The 26,811-nt window shown below is 39.9% G+C and overlaps 1 protein-coding gene across 2 annotated transcripts in view; it reads right to left on the bottom strand.

Annotated features, from left to right (window-relative positions):
• FNDC3B (fibronectin type III domain containing 3B) overlaps nucleotides 1–26,811 on the bottom strand; it is a 357,932-nt gene that overhangs the window by 226,479 nt on the left and 104,642 nt on the right. For both annotated transcript variants that reach the window (XM_082654911.1, XM_082654912.1), the window contains exon 3: nucleotides 26,700–26,775. In XM_082654911.1, the coding sequence (XP_082511037.1) occupies nucleotides 26,700–26,775 (76 nt within the window). The remainder of the gene's footprint in view (nucleotides 1–26,699; nucleotides 26,776–26,811) is intronic.

Below are 26,811 nucleotides of genomic sequence, written 5' to 3'. Positions count from 1 at the left end.
CAAGCACAAAAGACTGCACAGTATATGATTCCATTTATATGAAATACCCAGAATAAGCTACTCAACAGAGATAGAAAGTAAATTAGTGGTTGCCTAGGGCCAGGGAAGTGGGGAAATTGGGGGTGAATGCTAATGGGTTAGGGTTTTTCCAAGTGATGGAAATGTTTCAAAACTGATTACAGTGATGGCTGCAAAACTGTGAACATACCGAACCACCAAATTGTATGCTTTAAATAGGCAGATTGGGCTTCCCTGGTGGCACAGTGGTTGAGAGTCCACCTGCCGATGCAGGGGACACGGGTTCGTGCCCCGGTCTGGGAAGATCCCACATGCCGCGGAGCAGCTGGGCCCGTGAGCCATGGCCACTGAGCCTGCACATCCAGAGCCTGTGCTCCGCAACGGGAGAGGCCACAACAGTGAGAGGCCCGCGTACCGCAAAAGAAAAAAAAAAAAAAGGGCAGATTGCAGGGTATGTGAATTACATCGCAATAAAACTGTTATCATAAAAAAATTGCATTACAGGTGATCCCTGCCATAAATAATACACAACAGTCCTCAGAAATTGTCAGACTTCAGTAAACACATGCACGTGTCAAGTAAACTTTTACATTCGGCCCCAAAGTCTGGGAGAAATCTGACTAGTCATAAACCTAAATCCTGCACAGAATGGCTTTGTTTCCAGTTCTTAGTGCAGTAATCAATAGGTTTTGATTTTATCCATCAGAGGTTGGGCAAGACTCCATGGTCGCCTGCAGAATGTGCTAAGTCTGCATGCAAAGCAGTATCTTCTATAAGTGACCCATAACCTCTTTACTGAAGTGATTTTCCAGGACTCTCCATGAGAGGAAAATCTGAAACTCACTAAATTCCTTAACCAGAAGTGTGCTTTCTTGACTTCATATGTAGAGAATTTTTTTCCAAACCACACTGGAAAATAACAGGATTGGAAAAGTCATCAGTTAGTTCACATTCCAGCCCACCAATGTCCAACAGCCTGCCCAAATGCAGACGTGAAAGTAAAACACTTCCAATGTCAGTCAATCCTATTTCTAATGAGAATTGTACATAACAGTCAAAAAACACAACTGAAAAATTATAGAAATATTGTATCAAGAATAATGATTGACAAAAACAAGAATGAGACTTATTTTAAGGGCCTCATAAAAGTCAAGATCACTCCTGGCTCCCTTGTATTGCGGTGACTTTATTTTCTTTGCATCATTTTTTTTACTTTTTACATTTATTTTATCTCAATATGTAGTAAATATATCTGTATGCTGCCAACAATCTTTTCAACAGTAAGTTGGGGTAAAAAAAATCCAAAAATGAAAATAGGGATTCCTTCTATTGTTCTGGATTTATAATAGTTATAGCCAAGATAAAAGTTTAGAAACCGTTTACAATTACGTGGCTTCTTTATTTTAAAAACCTAATAAAAAATCAAAAGCCAACATTATAAAAGTTCCTTCTCATTTTTATAGACAGTGAGCATACTTCAAAATATAGTTATATAGACTTTTCTATTAATCTTGCTCCACTATTGGATCACGCCTCCCTAGCACAAACTGAGATTTCTGACTTATAGTTGATTTTTTCATTTCTCTGTTCCATGACAACTCTGAAAAGAGTAGACCAATATTATTTAGAAGGCAGTCTTGAATTCAGTGTCTTGAATTTTAGCAGCTCTGCCATAAGATTTAATATGACTTCTGCGGAACGGGGCGGGGGGGGTAATAAAGTAGGCGTTTGGGATTAAAATACACACACTACTATATATAAAATAGGTAAACAACAAGGACCTACTGTATAGTACAGGGAATTATACTCAATCGTGTAATAACCTATAATGGAAAAGAACCAAAAAAGAATAAATAAATAAATAAATAAATAAATACACACACACACACACACACACACATACACAACACATATATATAAAACTCACTTTGCTGTACACCTGAAACTAACACAACTTGTAAATCAACTATATTCCAACAAAAACTTTTTTTAATTTAATATCACTTCTTATGGTTGGGGCCTAAACTCTAGAAGATGCAAACATAGACCACATCAAGGACCAGACTAAGTGGCAGAGTGGTGAGCATAAAGAACAAAGCCATAGAGAAGAAACCTGAAGAAATAAAAAGGCAAGCCCTGGGGGGCACAAAAGTCAGCTCCTCGCCAGCAGGTGGGATGCCAAATCCACAATAGGCAAGGCCCAGGGAGCACAACCAGACTTCAGTCTCACTCCAGACACAGGTCTAGGAACAGAGCATGCCATTCAAGGGAACTTGTATAATACTGTAGTACTGTGATGCTCACTGCTGCCCTTGGCTTTAGGACCATGTCAGATGAAAAACAGCAGCTTACAGTGAGTCAGAAGACTGACATACTCCACCCGCAAGGTAAGAGCTGCCCACCTCCCTCTCTCCTCCCTCCCACCTCCCACACACATATACACACCCTGCAAGAGATCCAGAACACAAAAGAGCCCAAGTCAGGAGAAGACCCAGATATGCAGACTGGATCCCAATAATGCATTCTGTAAACGGAGGAACATGGATCCAAAAAGGCACTCACCTCCATGCAGAGTTGACCAATGAAGCTGTCCTCCTAGCCTTTGACCCTGAGGTTTAGAGCCATAGAACACTATTTCAAATCTTCAAGTTCATGAGGCTGAGGCTCCTGAACAGTTTCCACACCAACAGTTAGGTTATGACTCAAGATAGATGGAATGGTGCTGGGATACAGCAGGCAATGATGGGGCTTCCCACAACTTTTAGTGAGTATCAGTTAACTTGAGCTGGGCCCAAAGGATCTGCTTCCCTATGTAAAAGCTGATGAAGTGGAAGTGACTGACTGCCCTGGATCAAGATGCTCTCTCACATGGACAGGCTGTCTGCCATGCTGCAGAGGGACCAGCCCATTTACAAGAGAACCCTATTTCCTACCTGTAAAATATGAAGGTTAAATTAATTGACTTCTACCTCCTCTCCAAGTCTGAAATGTTGCAGTATCTTTGCTAAAGACTACAAAACATACAGAAGGCTTCAGTGAGTGTAGGGTGCCTTAAAATACACAAATGAGTGGTAAAATCTTTTTTTTAATGGATCTGGATCCTAACTTTTTTTTTTTTTTAACTTTCTGCTCATGTGGCTCCTTTTTTGATTATCGATACCTGTTATTTCAGGCCAAACAGACCCAAAGATCTAGACTTTATGATCATTCTAGCCTTAAAAGTCCTTGGGTACCTCGGTGACAGCTGTATAGAACTTCACACTTACAAACCAATTAATATGTCTTTTTTTTTTTTGCATACTTACTTTGTGTTTTTTCTACTGATTTTCTCAAATTAAGTCAAAGCTTAACTAACACTTCTAAATGAAAACTCTTATTTACAAGTACCCATTTAAGGAGAACTGACATATCTCTATTGGGTCCTTTATTTACCCTAAATACCTACGGTAAAATTCATTTTAAAAAATACTAGGGCCCAATGTTAAGGCTTACTTTATATAGCTACAGTAACCAAGACTGTGTGGTACTAGAGAAGGGCTAGATACACAGATCAATGGAACAGAAACAGAGGACCCAGAAATAGACACACACGAGTATACCCAAATAATTTTTAACAGAGGTGCAAAAGCAATGCAATGGAAAAAGGTAAGTCTTTTCAACAAATGGTGCTGAAGCAATGGGACGTTAATAGGAAAGAAGAGGAGCTTAGTGATAAGACCAATTGCTGGCAAAGATGAGGAGAATCTGGATCACTCACACGTTGCTAGAAGGAATGTAAAATGGTACAGCCACTCTGGAGAAGTTTGGCAGTTTCTTACAAAACTAAATATGCAATTATAATACAACGCAGCACTGTACCCTTAAGCATTTATCACAGGGAAATGAAAAGTCATGTTCACACAAAAATTCGTACACATATGTTCACAGAGGTTTTATGTGTAACTGCCAAAAACTAGAACCAAATGTCTTTCAATAGGTGAACTGTTACACTGTGATTTGTCCATATCATGGAATACTACTCAGCAATAAAAAGGAACTGTTAGCACATACAAGTTGGATGGATCTCAAATTATGCTCAGAGGGGGGGAAAAAAAAAGCCAGTCTCAAAAAATTAAATATTATATCAGTCCATTTATATGATATTCTTTAAGTAACAAAACCACAGAGATGTAGAACAGTTTAGTGGCTGTTAAGGCTTAGAGACGGTGGGAGAACAGGGGAGTGGCTGTAATGGGATAACAGAGGGATGCCTTTTGGCAAAAGCAGTTCTTGATTGTGGTAGTGACTACACAAATCTACCCCACACACACAAAAACATGTACAGCTGGTGAAATCTGAATAAACTCTGTGGACTGTACCAATGTTAATTCCTGGTTTTGATATTGTATTATAGTTACGCAAGATGTTACTACACTAGGCAGAACTGGGTCAAAGATACATTGGATCTCCCTGTACATTTTTTCCAACGTCCTGTGAATTTACAATTATTTCAGAATAAAAAGTTTTTTGTGTTTTTAATACCAGGAGCTTTGGAATCTTGAGATCAAAATCTGGTTCTGCTACTACACTACTGTGGATAAGTTATTTAGCCATTCTGAACTTTTGTTTCTTCATGTTTTAAGGATAATAATATTAGCTGGTGGCTTAATGAGAATTAAAATGAGCAAAGAAAAAAAAAAAGAAAAAGCAGTTTTTTTCATCTGAGATAAACGAGACCAGATGGCAAAGTATTTTTCAAGAATAGTGCCGTATATGGGACTGCTTGTATGATTAAGCTACAAACTGTACCTATAACTTTTTATAATCCATTTGTAAATGTGACTTTTCTTATTTGTAGACAAAATTAGGTTTAGATTTAAGAGCATTATTAGAATAATAGCCATGCCACCATATAGATTAGAAAACTGAGGACAAATAAACTTCCTACAGTCCATAATCTGATGAAATATACTTCAAAAGGTTAAGCAAACATTCTACAAAGGAAAGCAATGTGACCTGGAATTTGATACGGTTCATTTCCACATCGAGATCAAACAGATTAATTAGCTGCTTTTAACCAAAGAAACTCCCGTTGCTTCAGAGAATGATCACTGAAAAATAATTCAAAAATCATAATGGCCACCTTTCACTGTAGATCCCTCCACAATAAGGCTTTCCAGGTTCCATCAACAACCAATACAAAGAACCGCTCAAGGTCCTGGCTGGCACTGTGACACCCTCAGGCCTACCCTGTTCCCTCTGGCAGTGCAACGGATATTCCTGTGCCCGTCCCTTGCTGGCAGCCCCAGTGAAGGCCCGCCCGCTGTCAGCCGCCCAGCCCCTGGCAATGATTCTGCAGTCAACCCTGGACACTTCCTCTCGACTTCTCGTCCAATACCAGGATGAACTGACACTTGGCACTTACCACTCTGAGTGGGTAGTTGGTGGGGGGGGAACAGCGGCAGCTTAACTTGCCTCAGTCAAATTATGTTTGGGAGAGAGAAGGAGAAAAGACAAGGCACCAAACAAATGATGGCCTGAATTCTTTCGTTCAAAACAAGTGTATTAGTTTGTGCAACTGATGACAGCAAAACATACGAAATTAATAAAGGCTTTTTTTTTTTTAATGAAGCAAAGAGACTTGGTAAAGTGGCTTTGCAAAGACTCTGAACTTTCATTTAAACAAAGAGTGTGCTGAAAATTTGTAATGCAGAAATTATCTCATTAACATCACACAAAAGAACAATCACTCCCACTGCCCTGGCTTCCTACTCACAGTTGCACTTGAAGAATAGATCTATCAAGAACTGTGGAAAAACGTCTCGGTATTTTTTTTTCCAGCATGAACTGAGGAGGGGAATGCATATAATTACACATACAGTATCTCTGCCACTGAAACAAGATTGACAGATGAAACTGTTTCTCCCCTTCTGGTCTTCATGAAGTGTAAACCCAGCCTACAGCAGCAACAGCAGAACACCACAAACGATTTGAATAACTTCCTAGTTCCACCCATGCATGCCCTATGAAAATCAAAGCCTCTTTAAAGGAAGTCAGAAAACTTTACTGAAAATGTAAGTAGATCTATTATACTTTTACTATCCCATCCTCTCCATTCCATTCCTATCTTGCTTGTTTTACTGAGAGTTCATTTGCTACGGGCAGAGGTTTCTGTTCACCCTGATGGGCTGAGGGTAGTAATTTGGGGAGCAACGGAAGAAAGTACCTTGCAGGAAAGAGGAAACACTGGATTATATGGCCAATGTAAATAATTTACAAAACGTTTAAGTCCAAGTCCACCCACCTACTGCACTTGGGCGCTATGTAGGAAAGCCAGGGCTGAACCAGGAATGAGACCCATACGAGGCCTGAATCTACCTCAGCTTTGTCCCATAACCTAGAGTAAACAACCCATCAAACAAATTCAGGTGAATTATATAAATAAATGATACACCAGGAATTAAGGGTTACACCATATGTCAAAAGCCACCCAAAAAGAAAAAAGAAAAGGCCACCCAGCAATCATGTAGGGATGCTGAAACAGTAAAGAAAATCAGGGCTCAAACTGTCCGCCACCTCCAGAGAATTAGTCCTGGACGAGAACGGCTTGCTGGATCTTAAAGAAGTTTAAACGGCCCAGAGAACTGAAAAGTATGTTTTCCTAATATCTATGGCAGACAGGCCCCACATTCTTCCTATTGCCTTGGCTGGGTATTTGAGAATCATTTTGACTTAAGTTCTCTTGGTTAATTTTCCACATCCAATTTCTGTAATTTAAACCATACTTTAAAACTTAACCATGCTTAAAAAGTGCTGATGGCTCTTCCTTTCAAATAATTCCCTTCATCTTCAGTCTTACTGCCACCCCCAATTCGTCTCACACCTAGACTAGTGCCACCATCTGGATCGTAGTCATACCATCTCGGTCATACTCAGTGACTTCTAGCTCTCCAGCCTGCAGACACACATGGCGCACTACTACACCACCTGCCCTAAAGCTGTGCTAGAGGTAGGGAGGTGTGGAAGGCTACAATACCTAACTAAGAGATTATGAAGGCTCAAAAGCAAGTGACAGATCAAAGAACTTTTACTCTAAGGTACTCTGAAAGTCATTACAATATTACCTAACAAACTGACCTACCTGAGGCAAAATTTCCTCACCTATAAAATGGAAACATGCATTACATCAGTGGTTTTTCAACATACGCATGCCAGGAGGGCAGGGTGGTCAGGAGAAAAGTTTTAAGAGCCTTTATCAGAAGAAAGAGGAGCAGGTGTGCCTCAGGCCTCTCCACCCTCAATCAGCTCCATTTGCTTTGTATAGGGGATGTCCATGTAAGATTAACTGAATAAAAGGTTCTACAACAACCTTCCAAAACAGACAAACCCACTGAAGGCCTAGATCAGAACTGAAGTCCCATCTCACTCTAAAATTCCATGACAGCTTGACTTTTCTGGCCCCATACTTGGACCTTTTCAAATAAGCGATTTTAAAGTACCAAGCAGTGCTTGAAACACAAGCCAATACTGAGCATCCAATGGGATGCTGACACCACTGATGGGAAAACCATTCAACAGGATTTGCTCCTAAAACAGTTTCTCCAAAGAGTCCCATTCTTCAGTTCCTACCAAGCCGCGAGAGCCTTTTCCACCAAGACACAAACTACAGCTTTGTTTTGTTTTCTGGAATGTCTGTCTGCAGGATATGACTGGGAGCTCGTACTCCCACCCACCTCTGCAGGAGTGTGGCGCGAGCAGGCTGCAGGATGCAGCCTCGTCTGGCCTTCTAAAGCCTCCTCTCAGATGTCTGCTGCAGACTGGGTCTCACCCCAGAAGTTAACTCCTGCTGATAAGAAACGCTTCCTATGGCCAAACAAATCACTGTTTGATTCTTGCAGCATTCTTCCCTCCTGTTTTTCTTCCTCCTCCTCCCTTCCTATAAAAAAGGTGTCTTTCAAGTATATCTAGAAGGAAACCTGAACAGCTAGGCGCTTTCCCCTCTTAATTTGTTCCTTATCCCGCTGGTGATTCATGCCCTGGGCCGCTCCTTCCTCAGCACACTGAGGCGCTCTGTTGGGCTCAGCCGTGGGAGGCCACGTCAGCAGGAAACAGTGCTGGCTGCCAGGTCACATTCAAGACCGTCTGGAGCAGGCAGCATGCAGCACCCGCAGGACAGAGGCTGCTCTATGGTTTCCCCCAGTGAAGGGAGCGCTCAGCCTGGACAAAAAGACCAGCCTCTGTGCGCCACAGCGACACAAGCTTAGGGGAGACTCCAAATACTACAGGTTAGAGTTTCCCCATTTTGAAATGTGCCCCAAATATTTCCAGTTACAGAGTTATTGGTTTTTCCTCCTTTTCTTAGAGGACGTACTGTACTGCATCCAAATTCATATTTGGAAAAGGCTGCCACAAGCCAAATCAAACTTCGTCGTGGCTTTCTGGCTCCTAGGTCCAAAAGAGGGAATTCTGCACACCCAACCCACCAGTCTCCGCAGCCCTGACACACACATTGAGTCAGGATGGAAAACCTGACCTAAAGGGCTGACACACAAAAGTGATCACTATGGGCCTTTTCTTCTTCTAAACACACACACTAAAAACAGTAAACAAATAAGGCCTGCCAAATGTTATCATGGTATCTCGCAGGATGGATTCCCTACAAGAAGCAAACAACTCGCCCTACACAAAGAGATACGCTGCATGAGTGACAATGTCATACTTTATGCAGCTGGTTCAGTAAGGTCCAAAACCAATCCTGCTCGTGTAAACCAACATGATTAAGGTTACATGCTAAAATAGCAGGGCTCCTATGCACCCAGGATACCTAGGAGCTTCTTAACTTGCTGCAAATTTAGACCAGAAATACTGTAAAAAGAAAAACAAAAAAAGTGATTTTTCTCAGAAATCTCCTAAGTTCAGGGCTTTCCCCTCCACGCTTGGAGAAAGGTCTTCTTAGGTGGACAGCCCAAAGGGTGAATCTTTCTCTCCAAAAATACCAGGTTTGCTAAAGAAAATATCCCGTCCCATGGAGAGTATTAGTAAAAGAAACAAGAAAAAAAGGAGGTGAAGACAGAGCAAGTAGTTCACGACATGGAGAAAGGTGTTATGAGAGAAGAGGCACAGGATGGAGAGCAGACAAAGTAACACACAAACACTGCAGACACAGCAAAGGCAGTCTGACCCTAACAGTTCTGGAAGGTGACTGAGCTACTATTTAGAAAGAAGGCGTTAACTACCCCAAGCACACGCGTGCATACACAACCCCAAGTGCAAAAGAGACATGTAGCTTCTGAAAGGAGTCTATAGCAGGAGAGGCCTTAGGAGCAAACCAGAAAAGGAAGAACACACAAAGTCAGGAGACCACACGTGGCTGCAAAACTAACATTCTAATGAAAAGGAACTAGAGGACAAAACAAAATCAAATATTATAGGTACTTAGAGATTTAGTGATGTAAAAGGTACTCTTTTTTTATTTCTACCATTTGTGAAAATGAACACCAACAGCACATCTAATCTAAGGGGCCACTTCATAAAGCCTGGTCTTCAGACAGGGACTGAGTATCACCAGCACCTCGTTATGGGAGAAAAAGAAAATATTAGATTTGGCTACCTGTTAATTTATTGAAAACCAAACAAATATTCCAAATTTAACTGGCTACCACAGGCTTCAAATAAATCCATATAGCATTTTGACCAAAGAAAATACCCTAGTGCCCTGATAGACTACAATAAAGCTTTAAAATCATCTCAAAAATAAAAACTATCAAATCATATATGCTGCTTATACATCTGGAATAAATTTAAATTCGTTATTATACCAGGGAAGTTTTTAGAGGTAGATGGTCTAGATCCAAAAGTAATAATATGTCTTGGGTAACACTGCAGGGAAGGAAGGAAGGAAGGAAGGAAGGAAGGAAGGAAGGAAGGGAGGGAGGGAAGGGAGGGGAGGGGGGTGGAGAGGAGGGGAAGGGAGGGAGGGGAGGAAAGGAGGGCACCTGAAAGGAGGGAGGGAGGAAAAGAAAAGGAAAAAGGGGGGGGGGGGTAGGTAGAGAAAATGAAGTATTTTTCATATAAATATTAGAAGCACATGATAAGATTGCTGAACTTGGCTATACTGTTTTTAATAAGGTAATGCTACAACAACCAGCACAGAGATGAAGAACAGAAGGGCCTTGAAATTTTTTAAAACCCGAAGTGTAGCTTTTACCAAAAGGTTAGACATAACAGAGAAGACACAAGTGATAACACTGGCAAACACATACATTCATATACATTGCATGTGTATGCATATGTATGCATACATATACACACATTAGAAAAAATAACCCTTTTGGCCAGTGAAACAGGGACATTTGGTGAGAAGCTAAAACTAACAAAGAGCATCACAAGATTATGACTTGTGTATGAAAATCCTCCAGGGTGTACTTAGAGGATATGATGTTTAAACAAATGAGTCATAGTTCTGCAACTGAGAAGTGCATAGAATAGTAAGCTATTTCAATTTTTACATACATGCACACACAAAATGATTATGCAAACACAAAATTAGGACAAACCCGTATCAATTTGTGATTTTTAAAGACCTAATTAAATCTGAAAGAGAAACTGAAAACTAAATAAATGTATTTCATTGATTCCAAGTAATTTTTTTTCTCATTTTAACATCTCGAGAAAAGGAAAGCATCTTACAGTTAATGGCAAGTCAGTTTAATTGACAGTATTTTCTCATGTAGAGATATGTAAAATGCTGGTGCATCTCAAAATCAATCACATCATAGATTCAATAAAATGATAGAAAGTAACCTATGAAACCAACGCATAAAGGACAACCATGTGTGCCGTTTCAGAGATAAGAGACAGGCAGCAAGGTGATCTTAGCCAGTTTACGGATAAGCAGTGGGCACAAGGTGGGAGCAAAGGCACATACAGACCCTTCAGCTGAGGCAGAACACCTAGGAGGAGAAAGTTTCACTTTTTATGTTTTTAGGGTTTTTTCCATTCACAAATAATTTAATGCCCTAAATATCAGATGACATAAAAATAAAATCCACCAATTGCTTTGCTGAAAACAAGGTTAACTAAATACTTATGACAACTCTATTTTTAAAAATATACTGGGGGGATTTCCCTGGTGGTCTAGTGGTTAGGTCTTAGCGATTTCACTGCCAGGGCCTGGGTTCAATCCCTGGTCAGGGAACTAAGATTGGCAAGCTGCACAGCACGGCCAAAAACAAAACAAACAAAAATAAAAAAAATAAAACTGGATACTAACTATATCCAAACCTCTGGAGGTAGGAACTCAAGCATTTTGTTTTACATCCTAGGTGATTCAACTGTGCAGCCAGGGTTGACAAGTGATGGAAAGTACCTGGCATACAACAGGTGAGCACATTTTTTAACGTGGCAATTATTAAAACAAGGAAAAAAATATACCCTGGGTAATTTTCTTTCCTTTTTTTGGTTACTAGTCAAGATTAATTTATGCTAATAAGATTTTAGAGAAATTAATGTAGTACCTAAAGTAAGAGTCCTAAATGATATTTTAACATCTCACTTTCAAAAAGAAAATTCTAGATAATTAAGCTCTTGAGATCTACCCACACTTGAATCTATTTAGGTAAAGTTATAGTCTTCTCATGAAATTAGGAAGATCTAAATGGCAGAAAACTCTAGGGGAATAAAAGTGACAGAGGAAGGAGAAATTGGGAGGTAAGAAGAATTTTAGAAACGATCTGGTCCAATCCTTATTCTGAGGTGAGGAAAGTGAAGTCTTGATCAAAGAAACCATATTGAATGGAAAAGTTGTTAAACTTCATCTGGGCATTCTCTGCCTTTAATCAGGGGCAGAAGGTTTTATCAGTTTCTTCATCTGAAGGGGAAGAGAAAAATTAACAATATAATCAACTGATTTTTACTGAATGAGTTCAAGTCCAATGACCTTTGATGTGAACTTAAAACATTTTTTTTTTTTAAGCTGCACAAAATACTGGGTCTATGGAAGGTGTACGGTAAAGAAGATTTGTATCAAGGAAGGGGAATAGGCTTGAAATAAGTTTAAAGAGGCCAGATTAGCAAGGCTATTTCACCCTTCCTGTTGAGCCATTTCCTATGTCCCCTAAATACATTACCCAGAGCTACTTTTCAGCACTCTGGCTCAATTTCTAAAGAATCTCATTTTCTCCAAAGTCTGTTCTATGGTTAATTACGTGCCTTCTCACTACCCTGGGTATAGCCAAGAAATAGGTAGAATGCACCTGTTGTTCTCGAGTTCCATCTGAGATGGAGGCTGGCATTCTATTCACCTCTGAGGAATGTTAATTGCTGATACCAGCATGACAGGTGCAATGAGTAGAAAAATGATCAATGAACTCAACTCACAGAACAGTGGCAGAACTCATCTAGAGACCATGAGAAAACTCCTCAAGAGCTGTAACTTTAATTACTAACAATTGGTCTGGAATTCAATTTGACCCCTGAAACAGATTTTTAAAACACAACACAACGTTCTAATTTCTACAATGGTGCCCTGTCCACAGGGGGAAAAAAAGGGAATATGTATAATCCTGTTTTTCATGTTACTATGGAGTCGTTCACTAACCCGAACTGCTTCTCATGGATTGCTTCTCCTCACGTTCCTCCCATTCCAGATCTTTACTGTTGTAGTCCTACCTACTTTGAATGATGAGTCACTTCCTTTCCCCCTAGTTTTATACTTTAAAAATCATACTGTTTCTTTAGAATACTTCATAGAGTGAAGCCAACTTCCATATCGTTTCCCTGACTTTTTATCTTCCCCTTTTGGTTTTTTCTTTTACTACCACCCAGCTGTCTAGGGGGAGGGATGTACTAGCTTATTACTTGAATACAGTATCAGATATTGTGTATCTGTTTAGAATATTTTTCATATTTGCATAAGTTTCCTAACTCAGTGATCCCCGTATACTACACAATACTATTCATTAAACTCTAAAATATTCCTGGAAGAGCTTTGGCAATCGTATTTATTCTCACTGTGTCAGAACTGAGGCATAGAGAAGAAAAAGAATTCCTGATAAAATGGCAATTGAATTAGGAGGTATAAATGGAAAGATTATACGAACAGATCCTTTGAAAAGAGTCCCTGATTCAAACCTCAGTTCATTAAACCTATAGTGGAGGAAGGGGGAAAAATTTCAGACCAAGAAAAACTTCTATCTTTGAGCTTAAAACTGAAGAATTTAAGCCAATCATTCTTTTTTATTTTTCTTCATTTACATGGACTTTCTCCCTTTTGTCCACTTTGTGACCAAACTTAATCCTGAGAGTTTTCTCTTTTGTTTAAGGGCACTTCTCTAAAAGTCCCCTCTTACAAGTGCCCCTCTTCCAGAAAGCCTCCTACCTCAGCTGTTCTCAAAGCCTGGACCCAGAACCACGAACATCAGTAACACCTGGGAACTCCTTATAAATACAAATTCTCAGGACCCATCTCACCTACCCCAGACCTAAATCAGAAACCCTGGGGGTGGTACCAGCAATCTGTGTTTTAAACAAGCCTTCCAGGTGATTCTAATCCATGCTAAAGGTACTGGTAACTGTCAGCAACTGAAACAGGATGTAATACCCTGGATTCAGGTATGCTGGGGGGACAACTTGAGCCAAATACCAACCTGTTTCCTGGGCACCTATATCATTTAAAGTATGAGGCAAGACCTATGAAGGGAACAAAGAGGGAAGCAATAGTTTCAGCCCAATTCGTCCATAGAGTCAAGTGGAAAGAGTGCTAAAAGCAGCTTCTGCAAGCAGCAAGTTGTAAGATGGTTATTTTCTCATCTCACTTTTTCTGCTTCATCCACCCTGTACAATCTTTACCTATTTTAATCAACTTTGAATTTTAACAGTTTATAATAGGTGAACTGTTGTGTTTACATCTAACTGAAGGTAAAATAGATCTATTCTCTGCTGAAAGGAATAAACTCAAATTTGTTTGATGACCCTTATTTACTACTTACAAAAGTTTATAACAAAAAGAGCCATTTCAGTTAATAGGTTCAATAAAAACAACCACCACATACAGCTTACTTATTAATAAGTATATGATTACAAGATAAACGATCTTTAAGCACTTTGCAAACATTCTTAAAGAAGACTAACCTGGATGAACAGACAGGTACACAGCATGTGCAGTGTGATGTACTTGGGAAAACACACCATGAGAATTTCTTAAACTATCCTGAGGGTTAGGTTAACCAGAAATTCTCAGTCTCCACTGCGTATTAAATTACCTATGAAGCTTTTCAAAACTAATGCCAAGGTCTTGCCCCCAAAACAATCTGACAGTTCCCCTTGGCTTAGACAATCTGACAATTCCCTGCAATTAGCCTGGAGGTCAACTTGTGCATTTTTTTTTTAAAGTTCCCCAGGTAATTCTGATGTGCAAAAGTTACAAACCACTAATGTTAATACAACCAGCCTTAAAATCCTGAGGTGTTAGAGATGTTCTTTACCTTAAGCATATGATGCAAGAACTATGTCACTCAAAATGTGAATGCCTGACCCACAGAATAAGAAATGTCTTGATCATTGAGAATAAATTAACTAATTAATCTCAGATCTTGGTTTCTAATTTATGGTATAACAAGCCACACTTTTGCTGTACTTTAACATTTTGTGACTATTTCAGTGCTTACACTCAGGCAATTTAAGTATAAAGGTTTGATTATACTGCCTGCAAAGACTGTTCTTCCTCAATTGGAGGAGACAAGTTCTAGCTGTGCCAAAGTACACGTGTTGTCTGCAATGCTTGTATCCTGGTACAGCAGGCACAGAAAATTGACACTGCTGGATCTAGCATAAGACACACTGACCGATGTTAAAAGATCCAATCCCAGATAACCAAAATAATCCAACCTCAGACAACAGTTAAAGACTTGGCACTTCAAGCCACGAACAGGCAGAGTTTAATTTGACATCTATATGAGATAATGTGAGTGTGTATATCCACTTTACTGAGAACTGCAGAACAAAACATAAAATTCATCTAGTCGATCCTCTAATAGAATAACACTTTCACTCAAAAACACACTAAGAATAATGCTTATATTTATCTTTTTAAGTTTCCACTTCTGTTCCCAAAGACTTTTTTTCCCCTGATGTTTTGCCTCCTCTTCTTATCAGTTTAGAACAGAAATTTTAATTTGCTAATAACTGGAAGCTTTTTAAATTAAGTGAAAATGTTGAAACTCCTATAGCCAGAAAGATCCCACAAAGCCTGTTAATTCTGGCTCTGCTGCACTGCCATATATAAAGTGTCCATAAAGATGTTATATTTGAATTATGGAACACTTCCATTTTAACTCAGACACAAAAAGACCTGAAGAGTTTTCAACACCTCAACTTTTCTCTCCAATTGCTAAAGGGGGTTGGGGAGTTATATGCAGCCACACAAGAAATGAGGGTATATGCAAAGAACCCCGAACCAGGAGCATAAAGGAAAGTCACTGATGTGGGCAGTTTTTTTGTTTTGTTTTGAATAAATTTATTTATTTATTTATTTTTGGCTGCGTTGCGTCTTTGTTGCTGAGCGCGGGCCTTCTCTAGTTGAGGCGAGTGGGCGCTATTCTTTGTTGCGGTGCGCGGGCTTCTCATTGCAGTGGCTTCTCTTTGTTGCGGAGCACCTGCTCTAAGCGACCAGGCTTCAGGAGTTGTGGTTCATGAGCTCTAGAGCACAGGCTCAGTAGTTGTGGTGCACAGGTTTAGTTGCTCTGCCGCATGTGGGATCTTGCCGGACCAGGACTCGAACCTGTGTCCCCTGCATTGGCAGGTGGATTCTTAACCACTGTGCCACCAGGGAAGTCCCTGTGGGCAGTTTTGAGGCCAGTTTTCTCCATATTTAGATGAGTCCAGAAGGAAGTATTAAAACACACTCCCCTTTTACCCAACTGTCTTCATATCCTCAAAAAATAGTGCGCAAAACACCTTCCAAGTCACTGAAAACTCTCCTCCAAGAAGCAATACCCAAGTTTATGAGCAGAAAAAACGCACTTACTTAAAGAAAGAAAAAAGTTTGCATTTTTTTATCCTTTTTTGTTAATCCTAATGCTTGTCCAATTAGGACAGAGTGAATACAAAATGTTTAGTTTGTAAACTATTGTTTACACTGTAGGACAAACATTTTTCTAAAGGACCGGATTCCACCTATCTTAGGGAAACATACAACATCTAGTGCATAGCTCACTCCCTCTCTTCAGTGTGTGTCCTACTGGTCAGCAAGTCATGACTATCTCCTAAACATCTCAAATTTCTGTTCCTGCTTCCACACCCACCACCAATGCCCTCACCCAGGCTCTCTTCGCCTCCTGCCTGCCAACTCCATTTACTTCAGTAACCAGACTCGTTTACAATTTAACGTGTACTCTGTTTATTCCTGGGTCTGACATGGAGTTTCCTGAGAGTTTACTGCTACAGATAAATGCTATAATTTTTAACTACACGAAAACAATAAAATACTAATGAACAATCTAAATTACTTGCTAATAACATAAAAGATAAAGCTGGTCTATCTTTTACTATTAAATAGCCTTAAAAATATTTTCCAAGGTGTTCCCAGCCTACTCCTCACAAAAGAAAAAGATTATCAAAAGAATGGATATAATGATCACTCCTTCATGCTTTTTACAAGTAAGGGAGCTAACCAATATTTTGGACTTCTTCAGAATTACTGTGTGTTTTTGGAAACAAACTCACACCGGCATTCATTATCTTAATTCGAGGAACGGAGAGTAAAAATAACCAAACTTAATTACTTAAGTACAAAAACAAAAAATTACCTCTGTGAATTAACTATGAGACTTTTCCATGATTTTGACATGATTTTTTAGCAGTAAATCAGGAAATGACTTTCCTCTTTTCTGAGCATCTAGGAGGTGCTGGATAGGCACTGGGATACAAAGATCACTAAGATTTGACCCCTACCCTTGAAGAACCCTTTACAGACACCTCCAACATGAAATTTTCCATTTCAAATTGTAAGTGTAAAACACAAAGGTAAAAAATACAGAAAGAATAAAGCAAGAACTAAAAGATTATAAGCTGTGAAATAAAATGTGGTGGACAATCGAGGTAATGTGACAATTAGCTCTTCGGAATTATCTGTCATGCAAAGATCTGTGACATTTAAGGAACTCCAAGCAGTGGTACCCTCAGAAACGACATTTTAACCACTGCTGAACAAGGCTGAAAGACAAAAAGGGCACAGAAGCTAAACTCCCACTGCATAATTTTTAAACATATTATGAAGCAGTACAACTAAAATGTGAAGACATCTGAAAACTCCTAACCAATACCTCAAGTTCACAGAGTCTTCCCTGAAATGCTTTAAACTGACAAGTAATAAAAATAAACGGTGGTTCAACGTCTAGCCGTAATGGAGACTGGGAGCCTAATAATGGTTCCTATTTATTGGACCCTTACATTGCCTTAGAAACTGTTCTAAGTGCTTTCTACCTAATATGTCATTTAATTCCCATAGCAATTCTTTAAGACCGATATTATTATTCCAATTTTACAGATTAGGTGTAGATGGAGAGAAGTAACTGCTTTTACGATACACATCTAATATGCAGGGGACTTCTAAGTCAGCCAATCTTACTCAAAAACCCATAATGATCTTACCAATATGCCTTACTGCCTCTTCAGTACTGCCTAAGAGCACGACACATTAAATAAAGATTAAAGAAGTATGGAGTTTAACTGAAATGTGAACGACAAGGCCTAAAGGACGGAAGGCATTCCCACAGGAACCACTTTATAGGCCTGTCTGAATACGGTCTCTCAAGCATAGTGTGAGTTAACAGCTTATCATCCAAAATAAAAGCAACAACTGAAGCTTCAACTACAACAACACTTACTTTAAATGCATGAAACAGTGGAACCACTGTTTTATCCACAATCCTTTATCTGAACAATACATACAACCCCATAAACCTTCATCTGAAATGTCTGAAATGTTGCCATCACCATCAACCCATGAGAGCAAGCCTACTGTTAAGTAGGCAAAGAAATGGAGGCTCGAACTTTGATAACCAAGTCATTGCCCACAATTGGTTATGGCATCTGTTTCGAACAAAATTAATCAGCAAAAAAAAAATAAATAAAAAATAATCAGCAAAGCTGTGTACATTACTAGATGATGATGATGATGATGATGATGATGGCACTTACAATGGAATGTCTCACAACCTTACTGGATAGGTATTCCCACTAACCCCATTTTAAGAGAGGAAAGAAACTGAGGCTGAGAGTCTAACCATTATCTAGCAAACAACCAGGGATTCTCACTACAGAGCCTTTACTCTTAGAACATAACCTTTATAACATCTAACAATTAAATCACTCAAGCTTTACTTGAAGAAAAAGGCCAAAGAAAGTCTGACAATATAATTTTGTGTAAAGTTTTTGTCCTAATTATGGATATGTAACAATAGCTAAAAACAATCGAGATAAATGGGAAGGGTAGAAAGCAGCAGACACTCTGGGAATTTTCCCTTGAGATGCAGCATGGTTTGATACTGATGTAACCCAGTCTCATGACATTACTCAGTCCCAGCATGATGACAGCCACACTTATCATCACAGACTTTCTTCCCACCCCCTCCATAAACTGGACTTTCTGCTCTGGGCCCATCAGTACTCACCGACCCTTATGGAGACTACTCTGGTGGGAAACTTCCAGTTACTCGGCAGCAAGCTATTGTCTGAAAGGGGGCCTATCAGGTCAGCATACAGAACTCCTATTTGCACAAACAGCTCTGCATGTCCATGGATGAGAAAAAAGGCAAATCATCATGCCCAGAATAAGGCTCTCAAACACCTCAGAGATCAGGTATTCTCCAAAATGCCAAAAGTGATTTCTCATCAACATTACACACACACAGGTAAGAGACTGATTTGTCCCAAATCTAATATTTAAGTTATAAAATGAGCTGGCACATTGGTGGAATAATTCAGATATTCCTAGAAACTCAGATTCTCTCAGCCTAGAGCCTCACTGGAAACATGTACTAAGTCTTACCAAATACAGTTCTGGATCAGTCAGAAAGATGGGCAGGACACTGGGGCTAGCCTGGACAAAAACTCGGTATTTTCAATTCTAAAAGATATTTTCAATTCTAAAAGATTTTCTCAAGTGAGGCCTTAACTGTTCACAGTAACATTTCAGATTAGCGATCCCTCACAAACCCCCAAATGCAAAAGGAACTGACTTTCAAAGCAGTTTCTTGTGTAGAAAAAGAAGATCTCAAAATAAGAAAATTGTAACAGGAAAAACTCTTTTGCCTTATAGTACAGACTTTCCATAAGTAATTACATACAGTCAAATAACAATCAATTACATATTCAATGTAATGAAAGTTTGCAAAGATTCTAAACTATTTAAAGGCAGTCATAGGACAGTAAGTTCACTTTCAAATCACCCAAATAGGGCTTCCCTGGTGGCGCAGTGGTTGAGAGTCCGCCTGCCGATGCAGGGGACACAGGTTCGTGCCCCGGTCTGGGAGGATCCCACATGCCGCGGAGCGGCTGGGCCCGAGAGCTATGGCCGCTGAGCCTGCGCGTTCAGAGCCTGTGCTCCACAGCGGGAGAGGCCACAGCAGTGAGAGGCCCGTGTACCGCAAAAAAAAAAAAAAAAAAAATTCACCCAAATAGTTTGGATAAAAGACTTGTTTGCAAATTTCAGCCAGGGCAAGGGTTCAATCACTCTTAGGAGACAGACTTCATTTGCAACAGGTCCTCTTCCTTGGTTGTAAGCCAGTAAAATAGGAATTTCTCACTTATATGCAGAGTTTTCTTTAAAGGCATAGACCATATAGAAGCTTTGCTTGTGAAATGACAGTCTACCTCAGCTTGCAAGCCCTACCTATGACATCACTCAAGTCATTTCTCAATCAACAAAGCAAGAGACAAAGAGAGTCCACTAGGATCTGTCATAAAATTCTTAGAAAGAATGACAGGTCGGTGTTTTAATGTGCCAACCAAGGCTAATAAATGCACTTAAAGTACCAAGTGAGGAAAAAAAGTAACTTTAAGGTCCCAGTGACAGTCTGGAGTCTGAATATGGCAGGGAGTGGGGTGGGAGACAAACGAGGAGATTCAAAAATGTGGAACGGCTCTCAATGGTGTCATTCACAGGGGCCTGTGAGCAGAGCATGCTGTTCATCGATGATACAGTTCCCACACTCAGTGGGGCAGGGGGACTTAGACACGGAGCTGAAGAAGGCTTAAGGAGAGCAAGCAGGAGAGGGAGAAAGTCTCACACTCTGACAGAAGCCAAACTACAGCCATCTCAGAGTAAGGCTCTCCTCAAGTTTCCCTCCTGCCATACATTCTGCTGTCATTTCAAGGTCTCTACTCACTTACCACAAATGAGCCGAGTAAATAATCTTTTTAAAGATGTCTAGATTATTCTGGACAAGAAACATTAGTAATCAGATATCTTTAAATATTATTCTTTATTAGAATAATGGTATTCCCAAGCATTTCACTTTAACCTGTTGTTTGCTGTTATCACCAGGACATTCACCTGTTTTCTTCAGGCTCATGATTTGAAATATAAGTCTTGAAAGACAAAAACTGCAGCATTACTACTGGTTAATATGAAAGTTCTTTAGACTTACACATTTTTTTAAAGGAAACTGATAAGCTTTAATTATAATGTGATTTGAAATTTGAAAGTTCTTCTATAGAGATTTTAAAGGCCCCTAAAAGCACTTAACTAAATATCTTCAAGTTCCCGGCACAATAGTAGAAGTTAAAAGAAAAATCATCACATCGGATGTAATGCCAGAGCTAGTCAAGGGCCTAGTAGTCAGTAATTATTGTCAGGCTGTGTGGCTGGAGGTAGGTAGGGTGGAGGATACACCGTTTCCTGTCACAACTGGACTCACAGTCTAACTCAAGGGCTAAGGAAAGGCTTACACATATAACCAGATAGTTACATGCAGTGCTACCTCTACCTGCTCCTCCAGGAACGCAGAGAAAGGTCAGAATGGACTGAAATGGTCCGGGGGGAAGGGGGGGACCCCTGCCGAAGGAGAGAGCCTAGAGCTTAAAGGAAGTGTGGTATTTGTTTTGGCTGAAGCGTTTTACAGGGAGCAGAGAAATGGCCCAGATAAAAAGATGGCATGCGTGGACAGGAAGGAAGGCTGCACTGCCAGCACCTCAGCCCAGACAAGGATATGAAAATAATGGGAGAGACCTGCAGCTGCCCTCTATTAATTCCTGAATTTCACCAAAGGAAAAAATTCATATTGATTGCTAAGATTCTTTTTTCCCTTACAATTAGCTCTTTATACACTTTCACCTGGCCTAGGAAAGAAAAATCTTTTGTCTAGGATGCCATAGGTATAGTGCTGCCTCCAAGTAAGAAGAAACTATGACCTTCTGTGGCCCCTTCAAGACCTATGATTCATGTTTCATGGAAATATTGAGAAATATTCCATTAGAAATGAATCTGCTTTCACAGCATATTGTATGTTTCCTGTGTTTTTCTTCCTTTATCACCAAGGACATTCCCATGAAAACAAACTCTTGTTTTTTCCCCAGAGTAACCATATGCTTTACACTGATGTGCTCTGAATTTCCAGACTGCCTTTTCATGGCACCACAATGAGCTTCTGGGGTCTTTCTAGTGATGTCATAAATGTCCTATAGAGAAAATTATAAAGCTGACAAATTCGACTACAAGCAGAGGAGGTTGACCTCATAGGGTGTAATTTCAAAGTTTCCAGGAAGGCCTGCAACCAGCTCCACTCCCTCCCCCTAACCCCACCCCCCAGCCCCCAGCAATTCTTACCATGCTGGCTAGTGCTGCAATAGCAAAGCTATCAAGCTGACAGTTTCAACCACGGTGTAAGCAATGGGAATGACTTCAAACTTTCCCGGAAGGCGCACTCCACTTCCCCGCCGAAAAAACACCTCCCCATCTGCCGGCTGGTGTTGAAAAAGCACAACTAGAGCTTCATTCTCTTAACTTTAAATACAAATGCTTCTTTTAGAAGTTTCCATTACAATATGATTCAATTTCAGATCCTTTCCTAACCAGTCCTCTACCATTGTACCCCTCCTCTTCCAGCAACTGAAGCTGGAAGCCCCACCTAGAAGCTCAGCCCAACTCTGGGCCCAATCCTGACTCTGGACAGAGATAATTTAAGGACTTCTAAATCAATACTCCCTGTATCGAACTATCCTGCTCCCACTTCTGTTAACAGGGTACCTGTCTTATTCCAAAGACCCAGTCTCCACCATCCACTTTTGCTCTGCAAACCATCTCTATCTCATTCTGGTCACCTGAGTACTCACCTAGCATCCTTCCCAGAATCCTGTTACTCCAGGAATAGGAACCCATCTTGCTCTTGTCACGTGCCCAAGAAAATGGAGTCGATTTGAGTTCATGATTCCCTGACGTAAAGCCACGGAGCAAGGCAATAAAGAGCTCTGCTGTTTCTCACTAGATGACTTTATTATTTTTTTTTAACATCTTTATTGGCGTATAATTGCTTTACAATGGTGTGTTAGTTTCAGCTTTATAACAAAGTGAATCAGCTATACATTTACATATATCCCCATATCTCCTCCCTCTTGCATCTCCCTCCCACCCTTCCAATCTCACCCCTCTAGGTGGTCACAGAGCATGGAGCTGATCTCCCTGTGCTATGTGGCTGCTTCCCACTAGCTATCTATTTTACATTTGGTAGTTGTATATATGTCCATGCCACTCTCTCACTTTGTCCCAGCTTACCCTTCCCCCTCCCCATGTCCTGGAGTCCATTCTGTACGTCTGCGTCTTTATTCCTGTCCTGCTCCCAGGTTCTTCATAACCATTTATTTTTTTAGATTCCATATATATGTTAGCATACGGTATTTGTTTTTTTCTTTCTGACTTACTTCACTCTGCATGACAGACTCTAGGTCCATCCACCTCACTACAAATTACTCAATTTCATTTCTTTTTATGGCTGAGTAATATTCCATTGTATATATGTGCCACATCTTCTTTACCCATTCATCTGTCAATGGACACTTAGGTTGCTTCCATGTCCTGGCTATTGTAAATAGAGCTGCAACGAACACTGTGGTACATGACTCTTTTGAATTATGCTTTTCTCCAGGTATATGCCCAACAGTGGGATTGCTGGGTCATATGGTAATTCTACTTTTAGTTTTTTAAGGAACCTCCATACTGTTCTACATAGTGGCTGTATCAATTTACATTCCCACCAACAGTGCAAGAGGGTTGGTTCCCTTTTCTCCACACCCTCTCCAGCACTTATTGTTTGTAGATTTTTTGGTGATGGCCATTCTGACCAGTGTGAGGTGATACCTCATTGTAGTTTTGATTTGCATTTCTCTAGCGATTAGTGATGTTGAGCATCCTTTCATGTGTTTGTTGGCACTCTGTATATCTTCTTTGGAGAAATGTCTATTTAGGTCTTCTGCCCATCTTTGGATTGGGTTTTTTGTTTTTTTGATATTGAGCTGCATGAGCTGCTTGTAAATTTTGGAGATTAATCCTTTGTCAGTTGCTTCATTTGCAAATATTTTCTCCCATTCTGAGGGTTGTCTTTTCATCTTGTTTATGGTTTCCTTTGCTGTGCAAAAGCTTTTAAGTTTCATTAGGTCCCATTTGTTTATTTTTGTTTTTATTTCCATTTCTCTAGGAGGTGGGTTAAAAAGGATCTTGCTGTGATTTACGTCATAGAGTGTTCGGCCTATGTTTTCCTCTAAGAGTTTATAGTGTCTGGCCTTACATTTAGGTCCTTAATCCATTCTGAGTTTATTTTTGTGTATGGTGTTAGGGAGTGTGCTAATTTCATTCTTTTATATGTAGCTGCACTATATGACTTTAGATGTGTGAATTAGCCTCTACAGGTCTCAGCTTCCTCATGTGTATCTGTCATACCCATTCAATGAGAGAATGCATAAGGCTAAGAGTTGAATAAATATTAGCAATGATAGGGATGTTAATCACAGTGAAAGGATAATAACAACTTGTGTTGGAATTTATAAACATATTGCCTATTCCCACATTCTATGTTGATATGCTCTGCCTACCTGGAGTGAAGCATTCATTAACTCACACTGGAACTCACGTGAAGGGGGGAATGAGAGCACCTGGGCTGAGTGGCTGCCAGTTATGCATGAGTGGCCAACAATGGGTCTGGACTGGGGTTCCTTCCAGTTCCTGCAGTTGATCCTGTTGTCCCAGGGCCTCCCAAGCCCTAGCAAACCACTTGGGGTTCCAGGTCACCCTCATCCTGTCCTGTGTCATTTCAATTAGTTGGGCCAGGTACCAACATGTCCAAATAAAGATAACCACAGTACCTGGGTGTTCAGAAGAGAACAAAGAATAGGAAGGCTCAGTAAGCCAAAGATAAACGGCTCTACAATTCCTCTTTAGTGAATGGCATTTTTTTAAATCACTGAAAGGGGTGTTAGTGTCACTTATCTCCAAGTACCATCATGAATAAATACAAAGCTTCCATTGTGGACAGAGCAATATACTTGCTAAATTCCCTGCAGAGAATGCCAGTTACGAATTGGACCCACAAAAAGTGAGGAAGAGGCTAACTAGATGAACACACACACACACACACTCTTCAGACACCAAAAGTAAAAGCAGGTGGCATGAAAAAGTGGATTTTATATATGTTGATCCATTCAGCAATGTGCTTTTATAGACTCTATTACACATACTCAGCTGTAGAGGGACACAGTCTTCTAGCCAAAGCATAAGCTTCCAATGTTACCATGACCAGAAGCTCACCTATTTTCTTACTGAACTGGAAACACCAGCTTCATTCTATGTAGGTAAAATAACTTTTCATCTAGTTTTACTAGTGTGATTTTTTTTTTTTAAGATACAGAGTGAATCTTGGGGTTTTATTTGTTGATAATATCTGTTACAGTTCTACAAGTAGGTAGAAGATTCTGTAACCCATACTATTTTAAAATATTTTTCTCTCTTCTTTTACCTGAAGTTCCTTTGTGTGATCTATCACTGAAGACTAGGTTTGGTTTTTAAATGGTTTAGAACACCAAGATCAATTTCAGGGACACAATGAATGCGATCAGAAAAAAACCATTAATAAAATGGTTAAATCATTTCAGATTAACTGCAATTAAAACTCACTAGGATTCTAGCCTAATGAGTTTTAATTGTTTTCCTAAATTTTTGTTCTTATAGTTACAAAAACAAGTAATGAAACGACACAGCAGCACACTCTGCTATTATGCAAAACAATACGAAGATCAACTTTTTCCATGCAGCTCATTATGGAAAACTAAAACTAAAGGGCATTTCCCTTCATTTTCTTTATATATTGGTGAGCAAGCCCAAGTATTAAAGTAAGACCTCTGGTCAGATTCCAGTCTAATCAATAACCTAGTATTGAACTCAATTACAGGCCAATTTACCATTTGCCCCATAATCCCAATCACTGCCAAAAAGAGCTGTCACACAGTGCCCTCCACCACAGCAGTATTTGTACACTAACTCCATATCTGGATTGATCTTCCTACACAGAACCCCATAGGGATCAGAGTACCTAAGCGTCTTTCTTTCCTTAGTGAACTACAGAGAAGAGGCACCGGTATTACACAAACTAGAAATTAACTGAAATGCCCTAGGAGCGGTACTTAAAGAACTACACCCAAGGAGCCTCACCTACTCCTGGAGCTTATTTAGGTAACAAGACTCTGGACTCTGAGCTGATGTTGTACTGGAATAAGAGTTTTGGAGATCTTAGGAGGGCGTATCTTGCATACGGGAGAGACATGAATTACTCAGGGCCGAGGGTGGACGGTGGTGGGCCGCTTTCTAAAAGTTGGCTGCTGGTATTCATACTCTGTGTAATCCCCTTTCTGGAGTGGGCTGGACATACCACTCCCTCTTGCCCTTTAGTCCCTGCTCCGATGAAGCCGCCATAATGTAAGCATCCCCATGGAGAGGCCACTTAGCAAGGAACAGAGGGAAGCCGCCTGCCACTAGCCCACAAAAAAAACCTAAATCCTGCCAACAACCACTCAGGCGAGCCTGGAAACAGACTGACACTCTGACATGCCTTACAGTGACTGCAGCTCTATCTAGCCCACACCTGGATTTTAGCATTTCGAGAGGCCCAGAGCCATAGGACACAGCTAAGCTGTGCCTAAATTCCTGACCCACAGAAACTGTAGACAAGAACTGTTTTAAGCTACTAAATTTAAGTAATTTGTTACTCAGTAATAAATAACAGATATTTAATACATATTTTTACCCCTAAAAAAATCATTTGGATAGCATCACAATATGTATTTGAAACTTTTACCTAATTTGAAAAAGTACTTGCTGTTCTCATCTGGAATTTTAAGCTCTCTTAAAAATCTCTGCATTTTTCAGGACTACCAAGTTCCATAATACATGAAAACAATGCAAGCTTTCCCAAGTTTATTTAATTCACTTAAAAGTCAATAGAATACTCAAGATATTTAACTTTGTCACTTATATATCACAGGCCCACATCAGCACTAAGGAGCCCCTAATAAAAGCAAAAACAAAAAAACCCCAAAAATCCAAGATAAATTTTACTTCTAGAAAATCACATGCAGACTCAGAGATAAACTCTACTTCTATAAAATAATAAATAAAGGAAAACTTCTTTGATTAGAAGGCTTACAAAGAACTTCCTTACCTTGAATGCACTGAAGCGTTCCATCCTCCGCTCTTATTGTAAAAGTCTCTCCTGGATTAACTTGAACGAGAATAACCTGCCAAAATAACACAGTAATTTCAATTTAATACTC

The sequence above is a fragment of the Grampus griseus genome (genome assembly GCF_964374135.1).
Source record: "Grampus griseus genome assembly, chromosome: 5".
Lineage (NCBI taxonomy): Eukaryota > Metazoa > Chordata > Mammalia > Artiodactyla > Delphinidae > Grampus > Grampus griseus.
Note: the sequence above shows the minus strand (reverse complement) of the source record. Positions and strands in the feature narration are given on the sequence as shown.